General features: G+C 61.7%; 1 protein-coding gene across 5 annotated transcripts; it reads right to left on the bottom strand.

Moving 5' to 3' along the window:
• Positions 1 to 904: 904 nt before the first annotated feature.
• TEPSIN (TEPSIN adaptor related protein complex 4 accessory protein) lies at positions 905 to 11,327 on the bottom strand. 5 transcript variants are annotated; one of them, XM_081804279.1, is made up of 14 exons: positions 11,166 to 11,251; positions 10,456 to 10,562; positions 9,733 to 10,194; positions 9,498 to 9,591; positions 8,666 to 8,816; positions 7,305 to 7,372; positions 7,043 to 7,121; positions 6,817 to 6,888; positions 5,768 to 5,977; positions 4,616 to 4,793; positions 4,392 to 4,505; positions 4,234 to 4,312; positions 3,851 to 3,985; positions 905 to 2,863 (listed from the first exon to the last, which is right to left on the bottom strand). In XM_081804279.1, exons 5-14 carry the CDS (start codon positions 8,703 to 8,705, stop codon positions 2,315 to 2,317), a joined length of 1,524 nt encoding a protein of 507 aa, XP_081660405.1. In that variant the 5' UTR covers positions 8,706 to 8,816; positions 9,498 to 9,591; positions 9,733 to 10,194; positions 10,456 to 10,562; positions 11,166 to 11,251; the 3' UTR covers positions 905 to 2,314. The 5 variants fall into 5 exon arrangements, with proteins under 5 accessions (XP_081660405.1, XP_081660406.1, XP_081660403.1 ...); XM_081804280.1 differs by having other exon boundaries at positions 10,456 to 10,566; positions 11,166 to 11,232; XM_081804277.1 differs by having other exon boundaries at positions 10,456 to 10,689; positions 11,166 to 11,217.
• Positions 11,328 to 11,429: the final 102 nt, after the last annotated feature.

Genomic DNA, 11,429 nt, shown 5'->3' with positions numbered 1-11,429 from the left:
TTGTTGTATTTCTCATTTGCAAAGAGTATTTTTCATGAAGTGTTGGAATTTTGTCTCTTGCATTTTCTGCATAAAATGTGATTTTTCTTCATAAATGTGTTAATTTGGTGAATTATACTGATTGACACTCAGAGGTTGAACCACCCTTCATCCCTGGGATAAACTCCACTTATCGTGACGTATTAACCTTTTTATATATTGTTGGATTCATTTTGCTAATATTTTGTTGAGGATAAAAAAACCCCAAAACTTATGTTCATGAAGGATATTGGTCTGGAGTTCTCTTAGACCACGTGCACATGGAACACTCCCCAAGATAAACTATATATTCTGGGCCATTAAACAAACTTCAACAGAAGTTTCAAATCTTGAACAATAAAACTGAAGTTATAGAAATATGTTCTGACTACATCAAAATTAAAAGCCTAATAACAAGAAAAAAAACACATTTAATAACCCATTAGACAAAAGGACATCTCAAGGGAAATTAGAAAATATTCTGAACTAAGTAAAAATAAAACTATTATCAGGGGCACCTGGGTGGCTCAGTCGATTAATTGTCCGACTCTTGATTTTGGCTCAGGTCATGATCTCAGGGTCGTGGGACTGAGCACAGAGTCTGTTTGTCCCTCTTCCTCTGCTCCTTCTCTTGTTCTATGTCTAAAATAAATAAATAAAAATCTTAAAAAAAATAAAACTATCAAAATTCATGGTATGCAATCAAAGCAGTGTCTGGAGAAAAACAGCATTAAAATTTTTAATGTTAGAAAAATAATAAAGGTCTCAAATCAATCATCTAAGCTTCCACCTTAAAGAAACTAGAATAAAAAGAAAAAATGAACCCAAAACAGTAGGGAGAAATAATAAAGAGCAAACAGCAATGAAATACAAAACATAAAAACAGTAGAAAAATAATACCAAAGGTTTAGTTCTTTGAAAAAATTATTAACAAACTTCTAATCGGACTAACCAAGAGTGGGAAAAAGTCATCAACATGAGCAATGAAGGATCCTACAGACAGCCGGCATCTGTGGAACGAACCAGCTCCGTGGAAGACAAATTCCTGACACTCAGCGGGAAGAGAGAACCTGAAGAGCCCTGCACCTGCTTCAGAAACTTAATTTCATAGTTAAAACCTCACAGTTAACATTGAAGGACCAGACGGCCCCGCTGGCTTGTTCTCCCCAGCATTTTCTGACAGGACAAAAGAAGTCCTCTAAGTGAGCCCCTTAATGCTGTTGTCACTGAAACGCACACACACACACAGGAAGGAACAACGTCAGCGTGGCTGTGGGAACGCTAGCGTTTACTGAGGACATTTAGGTGGTGTGACCGCCCCGGGTAGTCTGCAGGAAGCAGGACACCGAGGGAGCAGTGATCTGAGCTCGAACATAAAGACCCAAGCAGTGGTTCCACATCCACAGAAAGCCTTGTTTCTGCGAGGCAGGCGCGGGTCTCCAAGGGACCCCAGAGGTCCACACTGCTGAGGCCCTGCTGTAAGCCTGCCTGCTCTACAGGGATTCAAGCCCAAACAGCTAGCCTCTGGTACAGGGGACGTGGGGGGAAACCGAGGCGGCCCACACCCTCCTCTCTGTGGTCACCTGGAAACCGTAGCAGCTTGGCAAGGGCCACTGCCTGGGCTCAAGTCTCCTCCTCTCGCGTCCCCCACAGAGGAGCTGGGTGCCCCTCTCCATGTGCCCGTGAGTGTGCTGAGTGAGGAGCCAGGCCTCCCCTCCTGTCCCGTCCAGGCAGGCCATGCTGCACCCTCTGCCCCACAGCTCCTGCTTCCCATCCCTCTGGCCGCGGGGAGAGGGGCCTGTTTGCAGATGGGGCCACACAGATGGCGTGCTCACCCTACCCGAGCAGTCCAGGCCCCCAGCTGCCCATCAGAATAAGCCACTCAGCTCCTAACTCTGCCTAGAAACCGGCACGGCTCTCCCTGCGGCCACCTCGCCCACAAGGGCCCGTGTGTGAGGGGGGTCCATCTTCGCCTACAGGAAAACACTTGGGAGCTGGCCCCCGTGGACTCCTTTGCACGGTGTGGCCTGGCTCCATCTGGCTGGTGGACTCCTGGCGTATCATCCAGGCTTGACGAGTGGCTGTTCGATCGGCTCATGAGCCGCCTGTCCCTCGTCCTCTGCGAGCGAGGGGAAGCAGCCGGAGGGAAAGCAGGGCCGCTGCAGACGCCCAAGGGGAACCACTCCTGGTAGAACATGGGGGCTGTGGGCAAACGGGACAGCACAAAGTCACAGGGTCCTGGGAGTTAAGAGGTCGGGGGCCATGAGGACTCCACGTGTGGCCCAGGCTGGCCAGGTCACGAGTTTAGAAACGGGAAAGCTGACGGCTCTGGGCCAGGAGGCTCTCTCACTGCCACCTTCTGTGACAATGTCCAGGGGGCCTGGGGGGCCCCTTCTGTGGTAGTCCCGGCCCCCACCAGGCGGGGACAAGCCACCAGCTCCATTCCAGCAAACAAGGAGCTGCAGCTGCCGTTGGCCGCCGGGCTCTGCAGGCAGCTGCTGGGCCCCAGGCTAAGTTCTGGTGCTCCTTTTGGGGAGCCCGTGCCCAACGGGCTCCACTCAGATGGGGCCCCCTGCTCTCTGGAACCCGCCAGTCTGCTCTCCACCTCCCTGGCATCCCCGGGGACTGAGAGGGAGGAGCCATCCGGGGGAGGAGGGAGCGTAGATCCCTTGGGCGGGAAGAGGGTGGGACTCAGAGGCTGCAGGAAGGCTTGGCTCCCAGCGAAAGGCACGGCGTCAGTCAGCAGGTCCGATGGGCCCACGCGCGCAGCAGTGGGGCCCGGCTCAGCTGGGGGCCTCCGGGCAGGGGGCCGCTGTCGGCAGGAGGCTTCCAAGTGCCTCAGGATCTGGATGTGGAAGGAAAGGGGACTGGCTGAGGGTTCCTGTGCACCCCAGGGGGCATAGAGACACCCTCCTCTGGAGCACCCCTGCCCAGACCTCCTCGTCCTGTCGTCCCCCGCCTGCTTCAACACCGGCCATGCCCTCTGCACCCGCGCGCGGCCGCGCCTGCTGTCACATGACCGACATTTTCCCCGTCGGCAAACCTGGCTGCAGGATGAGCCAGCACGGGGAGAGCTGGTTGGGTGCCACGCCGGCCCCTGAGAGGGACACTGAGGGAAGAACGGACCTTAAACCCTCCGGGCCTTCCCCACTGCTGCACAAAAGGCCTCCTCCCGCCTTCTCGTCCCCAGAAATCCCACTATGACTGGGGCGTGTGTGTCGCTGGGTCACTAACTCTTTGACAAAACACAATTGAAAGACGAGCAACTAAGGATCTGAGTTTTCCGCGGGCACAGAAGAATGGAGAAGCCAGAGATGCCAACAGGCAGAGGAGGTGCCGGGGCCTGGCTGTGGGGGCCGCTGCCCAGAGGCTCCCCAGTGAGAGTCAGGCGGCCTGCACACCATTCAGGCATTAGTGGAAAAGGGACTCTAGAAGAACGAAACCGTTTCTGCTCTCCGGGAGCCAGGGAAGGACCTGGGAGCCAAGCACGTGGTGGAGAACAGAAGGGTAAGACAAATCCAACCGAGCAAGCAAGGAGGGCTTCCCACAAGAGGGGGTCGAGTGGTCGACTCGAGTGGTCGGGGGAGCCGCCTGCACAGCAGAGCTGCTGAGCAGTAAAAGGCAGGGGAACTGGCAGGTTCCAGGAACTGGAAGGGGCCAGCGAGCCTGGAGTGCCACGGGCCGGGGACCCCAGCTGCCGTTCTAAGGGCGCAAGCTGTCCCGCACAGCAAGGAGCGGGGGCGTACAGGTGCATCGGGAAAGGCTGGACGGACAGGGGTGGGACTGCTGAGGCATCCCTCACCCGCTCCCCTGCGCCCCGGCTGCTGCCCACCTTGGTGGCCTTGTTGGTCACAGGTCCAGCACTGCCTGCACTGAGCTCCTGTAGCCGCGGCCGCGTGAGGAGCAGGATGTGCTCCTGGGAGAGCAGGTCGGTGCGCCCCAGGGATGCAATGGCCCCCAGGGCTCTCTGCCAGGCACACAGAAGGTCAGCAGGGTCCACCCCAGGAGGGAGGCCCCTCTGACCAGCTCCCCTCCTCCTCCTGGCCCAACTGCAGCCCCAAGTTGGGGAGGCCCCGGGGCAGTCCCCCTGGAATCCTGTGCTCATTGCCCCTCCTGCCTAGGGCAGACCCCACAGTGAGGAGACCACCAGCTACCCCCGTCCGCTCCCCTGCACCTGCACGTACCGCCTCCCTCGCCCCGTGGGCCGGTCCTCACCATCTGCACGCACTCGCCGGGCCCGTCCAGGTGGCGGGTCAGCAGCTCCAACACGGCCTCACAGTTGAGCAACCCACACCTGCAGGAAAGGGCAATCAGGAGGTGGGGCGCGGGCGCCGGGGCCGGGGGCCGGGAGCGGGGAGAGGCGGGGGACTCACTCTTTGATGAAGCACTGTGCCTCCTCTCGGCTCAGAAAGGCGCGTGGCCCACGCGTCACGGTCTGGACCAGGCTCTGCTCCTGCTGGCAGTCGCTCAGGGTCACGGCCTCAACCCTGTTGGGAGCATAGCGGTCAGGGCTGGAGAAAGACCCCTCCAGGTCAGGCCTCCACCCACGGTGGGACCCAAAAAAGGACCAGGAGAGTGCCTTATGGTGCCCACTCACCGCTCCGCCAGGTCGCTGGGTGCCTGGCTGGCCGCCGAGGGACTATCACTGCCCGACCGACTGCCTGAGTCCGAGGCCTTGCTCTGGTCGCCGTTCTCCTGGGAGGAAGTCTGGGAGCTGGAGCTGCTGTCTGGCTCGTCCCAGCCCCCTCCAGCCTGCCCAGGCTGGGGTCTCAGGACTGTGAGAGATGGGACTGGGGATGAGATTGGGGGTCCTCTGATCCGCCTCATACCCCCCCTCCCCAGGGCATCTGGACCAGGAAACCCAGGGAAGGGCCTGACCTCCCGAAAAACACCGGGCACGAGGTGACATGGGACAGAGCAGGGCATGCCCGGGACACGCCTGTCCTCGGGCCAGCTCATGCAGCCCCAGCAGCGCCGGGCACCCAAGGCCAGGCAGGTGCGGGCCCGTGGCAGAAGGCGCAGGGCCTGAGTGGGTGGCACTCAATTCTCAGGGAGCCCTGACGTTCTTCCTTCAAGCCTGCTGAACTCCCAGAAGCCTCTGCTACAGGCAGAAATGCAGATCACCCTGACGCCTGTCCTGAGCGGTCCTTCCTGGCCACACACCCAGCTCTGTTATCCACCTGGGCTGCTATCTACTTCCCCCAGTGGGACGGGCGTGCTGTGGAGGCCGGCCCTGGCCCCGGAGTTCCTGCTGTCCTGGCTGAACCAGCAGAAGCTGGGCTGGGGTCCTGGGTCTGTATCTGAGCAGGGCGAGCCTTTGGGAGCCCCACCCGCTCTGGGGCTGTAACACCTGAGGTTCCGGCAAGAGGCTGGCAAAGCACCGTCTGCACGCCCGTATGTAACCTTCGTATGACGAGGAAACCACCGCAGAGACCACAGTAAACGCGCACCAAGGTGGTGGCAGGCTCTGTGGGGGCGCCACCCAGCCAAGGGAGCATCAGATAGCACGCTGCCTCTGAGTCATGGCAGGACCAGCAGAGCGGGGCTCCCTGAGCCCATGCAGGGCACACTGCCTTCCTCCCCCGCCTCTCGACGGCTGCCTCCCTGAGCCAGGAGCCGGGGGCTCTTGCTACCGAAGGAGTCTTGCCCCTCGCTCCCCACTGCCCCCTCTCCCCCGAGCAGAGGACAGGGAGGGGCCGCTCACCCAGACCCTGGCAGGGGAAAGCCAGACCCCCCAGAAGAGTCTCACCGCTTCCTCGGGCACCCGGGCGGGCTCCGGAGAGCGGCTTCCCAGCAGCCAGGCCACCGTGGCCGGCTGAAGGCATCGTGGCAGGCTGGTAGGCATCACCCCGCGGCAGGGACCTCTGGGTGCTGGGGCTCTCGGGCCCAGGGCGCACAGCATTGGCCACCACCTCTGCAGCCTTCTGGATGGTGGAGAGAAAGCCCTCGCCCGCAGAGCCTGCACCAGAGGGAGAGGGAGAGGGTGACAGCCCTCCTCGGTCCCGTCCCCCATGCTCTCCTGTGTCTCCCAGGAGGAGGCACTGCTCCCGCTCAGGGCTCGAAAGGTCGAGATCTGAGCTGTAGTTACAGAGCAGAGGCCACGCGGGGGATGCGGGTCCTTCTGGAAGCTTCCCTGGGGAATTGTGCTTCAGTATGTTTCCAGGCTTGACGGAGCCTGAGTGCTCCATAGCTTACGGCAGAGCCACACCCCTGGGTCCCCATGGCCCCGTGTAGGAGCAGGGGACCTCCTAAGGTGCTGCTTGTGCTGGAACTCGCAATCCCCACGGTGGCTCGTGCCCTTTCCCACATGAGTGCCCTATAGGGACCAACCACTGTCACCCCCGCGTTAGGAAGAGGTGAGGCCTCCGAGCCAGACCTGCTTTAGGAATCAGTGCTCCCCAAGCACTGGGGGGTCTGAGAGCCATGACAAGAATGGGTAGCACGCAGGCCACCGAAGCAGGCCTCGAGTGCACGCCCCGCACACAGAAACAGCTGCTTCCACCCTCGACCAGCACCGCACCTGCTCGGAGTCGCCTCCGTCCCAGCCAGGCCCAGCGCCCTATGCCCTCCGGCCCTTGAATAAGCCAGGGGCTGGGCGCCCACATGTGCTACTGAGGCTCAGCCTGGCTTCTCGCTTGCTGGTGAAGCAGCCCCGCCCTGCCTTGTTGTCCTGCAGACCTGGGCAGAGAAGACTGCGGGCGCCGGGCACATTGGTCCGGCCAGACCGCCCTCCGTGCCTCGGGAGGCCCGAGCTGCCAGGCCTTCACCCCTGCACCCAAGAGCCCCCACAGCACTCACCCGTGTGGCCCCGTTCCTTGCTGTAGCCGAAGCCCTGGAGGGCGCTCTGGGGTCTGGACTGCGAGCCCATGCCTGTGGGCAAGGCGCACGTCAGCTGCAAGTGTGGCCACCCATCCCCAGCCCTGTGCAGAACAGCATGCTGGCCAAGGATGGCAGGTGGGGAGCAGGGACCCCGAGCCGTCCCCAGAGGAACGACTCAGTGCAAGGGACGGATACGGTCGCCTACCTGCTGGAGGCAGGGCCCTGGGCGGCTGGGAGGGAGGCGGAGGTGACAAGGTGTCAGAGAACAGGGCGCTCCCCAAGTCCTAGACGAGGACAAGGAGGGTGCTCAGCTTGTGCCGTCTGGCCGCTGTCCCCTGTGCCCATGGTTCTGAGGACCAGGCTCAGGGGATCTGGTCCTACAGCAGGAGCAGAGCCAGGGTCCAGAGTGGGGGGAGAAGAAGAAACATCCGTTGCTGTCCTGTGACTGACCTGAGTCCCAGACTTACCTGGGCAGCTGCCCGCACCTTCTGGTACAAGCTGTTCCCATGGAGAGGATCCGGGGGGCCTGAGAACACTGCAGGCAGAGCCAGAGAGACAGCACTGAGTTGGCACTGCTGAGCCCCCCAGGGGTGCTGAGCTGCAGGCCAAACCAGCCCGGGCACCCCCCTCCCCGGGCCCCTAGAGCTCTGACCCCTCACAGGTGACCCCAGCACGCCCAGGGTGCGGGTTAGCTTCCTAAAGCACAGGTCTGACCTCAAATCCCCCGTGTGACATCACTTCCAGATTCAAGTCCCTACGGCAGCCACCAGCCTGGGGAACCTGCCGCTCCCTAGAATACCTCTGCTCCTTGGTCCAAGCCTGGGGAGCCCCCTGAGCCCGTCATCCAGGACCCACTGCCCCAGGCTGCTTCTCACAGCCACACCGCGGTCCTGGCCCATGAAGTCCGCACCCCTGCAGCGCCAGGCTGCCCCCTCGGGCACGTGCACCAGCAGCCCGGCCCGCGTTTCAACCTGCAGAGCGTGACGAGGGGGCCCCTCTCCCCAACCCCATGGCCGTCTCTCTCGGCTGAGTTCCTGCCCTGACGGCCTAGGTACCTCCCTTGATCCACTCTCCACCCGGAGAGGATGCAAGCAAATCTCATCCAATTCAAACTCTGCAGATTTCCAGAAACTTGACAATAAAACCCCCATTGACAATAAAACCCCCGTTCCTTATACGGCCTTCAAGCTCTGCCTCTCAAAGCGTCAGTTATGGGAAATGAAACTTCCTTAGTATTAAGTGACGCCAGGCTCTCCCTGTCTCCTCTGTCACGAACGCGTCTCACGTCCCACCCCCCCGGGGCCGTCCTGTCTCCACCCTGCCAGGTGGCCCAGCGTGGGCACACATCGGTCCCTGGGCCCAGCCAGGACTGACGGCCGGAAGCTGAACCACCAGTGGACAAGGGACGGCACCCGGCCCCTCCTGTGCGAGCTGAGGCGGTCCTCTGCAGGCCCTCCTGCCCCAAAGCCACCTGCTGTCACAGCCCCACCTCCCCACAGCCGGTGGCACCGCCCCCCGGGGTCGGCGCTCAGAGCACAGCGGACTGAGACCGCTAACTGGTAGTCGCCCTGTGGCGACAGAGATTTTGTTGCCAACAGAGACAGGGAGCACTGTGGGCGTCTGCTTCAGGTCTGCGGGAGACCATCAGGAGAGGCGGGGCTCTGGCCTGCCAGGCCTGCCTGCCACAACCTAAGCCGCCCCACCGTGCTCTGGGGGCGGGGGGCGGAGGTGGCGACGTGCACGGGCCACAGCTGGCACCGCTGAGACCCCCCGGCCAGCGAGAGTCAACGAGTATGCTGTTTCCGTGCACAAGCTTTGGGGAGCTCACCGGGACAAGCGCAGGCCCCGACAGACACCTGGGGCAGCATGTGAGTTTTGTGCAGTGATGCTCTCCCGGGCCCTGAGCGCCTACCCTCACTCAGCCCTGCCCTCAGTGAAGGGCCGACAGTGATTTCAGGGTATGGGGTGTATCCCAGCACCTGGCGGGTAGGATGTGCTGTGTGAGGGTCCCCTGTGAGCACCAGGTGGCCAAGAGCAACTCGGTCCCCCTCCCTGGTGCTCCCCTCTCAGGGACAGCTCGGTGGGCATAGTTCTTGCCTGGAGGCCAAGCCCTCCCAAAGATCCATTCGGGGCGCAGAGTGGAGTCTGTGGGTGCTCTGCCCCCAAGACCACCTGCAGCCAGGACTCCTGCCTTACCCAAGGAGCAGGTCTCAGGCCACGTCCCCCCAAGTCCTAGCTAGGGAAAAAGATACGTGACAAGCCCTGGCCTGAGTGGGGGTGGGGTGAGACATGGCGTCGGAACCTGACAGGCCAGAGCCCCACCTCTCCTCATGGTCTCCCACAGACCTTCTGAAGCAAAGCCCACAGTGCTCCCTGTCTCGGGCCCTAAGGAGCAGCCCTGGGGAGGAGACCGAGCGCGTGACACGGGAGGCGGTGCAGACGCCTGCTGAGCACCTGTGGTGTGCACGGCACTAGAACAAGCAGGACAGGTCTGGGCCGCCAAGGCCTGGCAGGGCCCACAGGCAGAACCAGGCCACTCTGCCCCGTACGATGGGTGCAGCGATGGCCAGGAGAAGGTGGTGGCTGGGTGTGGGGTGCTGGGGAGAAAACTGGAGCTGCAGGGGGGCACCTCTGGCTGCCCTCCCCCCTGCGCCCGGTACCTGCAGCTTCCTGGATGAAGGCGGGGTTGCGTTTGAGGATGAGCAGGGAAGACGAGGAGCCGTGACCACACAGGTGGAGCAGGATCTTCAGCACCTGGGGACAGTCACATGGGGTGGCACAGGCCCTGAGAGCAGCCTGCACGCATCCCGCTGCATCCTCCTGCTTCGCCAGTCACTGGCCAGAGCTGGGGCCCTGACTCAGGGGAGGGTCTGCGGGGGCAGCGCAGGGACTCACCTTGAGCTTCACTCGGCCGGAGCCACTGTGCAGACGGTTCAGAAGGTACTCCAGGAGGCACTGGCTGCTGCCTAGGGACTCGTGGGAGATTTCTGGTACGCACTTGGGTTAGGGAAGGAGCGAGCTGACCCCTGGCCACACTAGGGCCTGGCGGGGGAGAGAACCAGGCCTTCCTGCCACCGGACTTCTCGTGAGTCCTGCCGAAAACACCCACCCAAGGCCCTGGTTTCCAGAGCTTGGGGCTTCCAGGGCCTCCTGGGCCCCATACCGTCAGTAATGTGGCTTCTGGACCCACCCACACTTGGTCTTTAGGGTAAAGGAGCTGTGGGACTCCTCCGGACAGGACGAGCTGCTCCAGGGCCCTGCATGTGGGTGACGAGGAAGGATACTAGCGATCTCCTCAAACAAGTAGCCCGGACACGGGACATCATCATCTGACGTTCCTTTCAGAAGAATCGGGAGCTGGAAAGGAGCGAGAGCCCTGATGAGTGAGCATTACAGGGATCAAACGGAGACACCCGTTCCCACCTCGTTCCGCATGGGGTGGGGGGAACGTGAGCCTCGGTACGGGGGCAGGACGCAAAACCTCAGGAACACATAGGTCGACAAGCGCGTGGATTCTGCAAGGTGCTCACTGCGGACTACGGTTTGAATTGCCGCTGTCCAGTGTCACGAGGACAGATGCCTGGAGATGGTGTGAGGCTGTGTGCGTGCCCTACTCACGCTATTTGTCCGCCAAAGGGGAGCTGGAGAGACTCGTAGAACCGTGACACCCTCAGCACGGAGTGGGAGGGCACTGCTTCAGGAGGACGGCCCAGCCCCGTGAACACCTGCCTGGGAGAGCTCAAAGCCACCAGCAGAACCTGCTTTTGTCCTGGCCAACACCAACGACAAGCCCCCGCCTCCGCTTCTTGGAGCCTTTACTGAAAAAGGCTCGCGATTGTGAACCCAGGTCTCCTACGAGGAGGCCTGAAGGCGTCCCTGGAAACTAAGGATTAGGAAGGACAGGACCTGTCTCCGGGCCGGCGCGGGGATGGGATCCTAACCACACACAGCTGCTGGGTTGCCCGGACGCTGCCCAGCCCCACCCCTCCCTCAGTCCTCCTGGCACAGATGGGACCCGAGCTCAGGGCTTTCCCCCGGGCTAGGGTCGTCCCGGGTGTCCGGCTAGGTTTATGGGGGACACTCTCCTCGGCTGGGTTTTTCTGCAAGGCTGCTCTGGGCTGGGCAAGAAACCAGAAACCGGGGCCCCCAGCCGCCCTTCCAGTTCGGGTTCTGTTCCCGGGGCCGCATTGCCCCAGGTGAGTCGGCTGCAGGGCCGGCGTGACCTGCCCACGCCGCGTCCGTGGGGACGAAGAGGGCCGAGGGGGACGGCAGGGTCTCCGAGCCTGGGAGGAGGCACCGGCGGGGACCAAGCGGGCGCCCGCACTCACCCGGTGCAGGAAGCTCAGACGGTCCCGCAGCGGCGGCGGGGACGCCATGATGCCGGTCACCTTCCGGCCCCGCCTGCGGCCCGGCCCCGGACCCCCTCCAATCACCGCACGCGCCTGGCCCAGATGGCCAATCGCTCGCGCGGGGCGGGCCCCGGCGCCGACTCCGACAAACAACTTGAGCCTGAGCCAATCCGAAGTCCCAGATCCAAGACAGACAAATCCACGAGCCACTTGCAGAGCTCGGGGAGACCGGGCGCCGTCCCG

Source organism: Leptonychotes weddellii, chromosome 15, assembly GCF_054177405.1.
Source record: "Leptonychotes weddellii isolate Sample4059 chromosome 15, ASM5417740v2, whole genome shotgun sequence".
Lineage (NCBI taxonomy): Eukaryota > Metazoa > Chordata > Mammalia > Carnivora > Phocidae > Leptonychotes > Leptonychotes weddellii.
Note: the sequence above shows the minus strand (reverse complement) of the source record. Positions and strands in the feature narration are given on the sequence as shown.

Coding starts and splice junctions, on each gene's coding strand:
- TEPSIN (XM_006747628.3), bottom strand. CDS start 11,213: ATGGCGTCCCCGCCGCCGCTGCGGGACCGTCTGAGCTTCCTGCACCGG. Junction 9,825..10,121: donor CTTGTTTGAGGAGATCGCTA/GTATCCTTCCTC, acceptor AGTGCGTACCAG/AAATCTCCCACGAGTCCCTA. Junction 4,506..4,615: donor CCCAGCGACCTGGCGGAGCG/GTGAGTGGGCAC, acceptor TGCTCCCAACAG/GGTTGAGGCCGTGACCCTGA.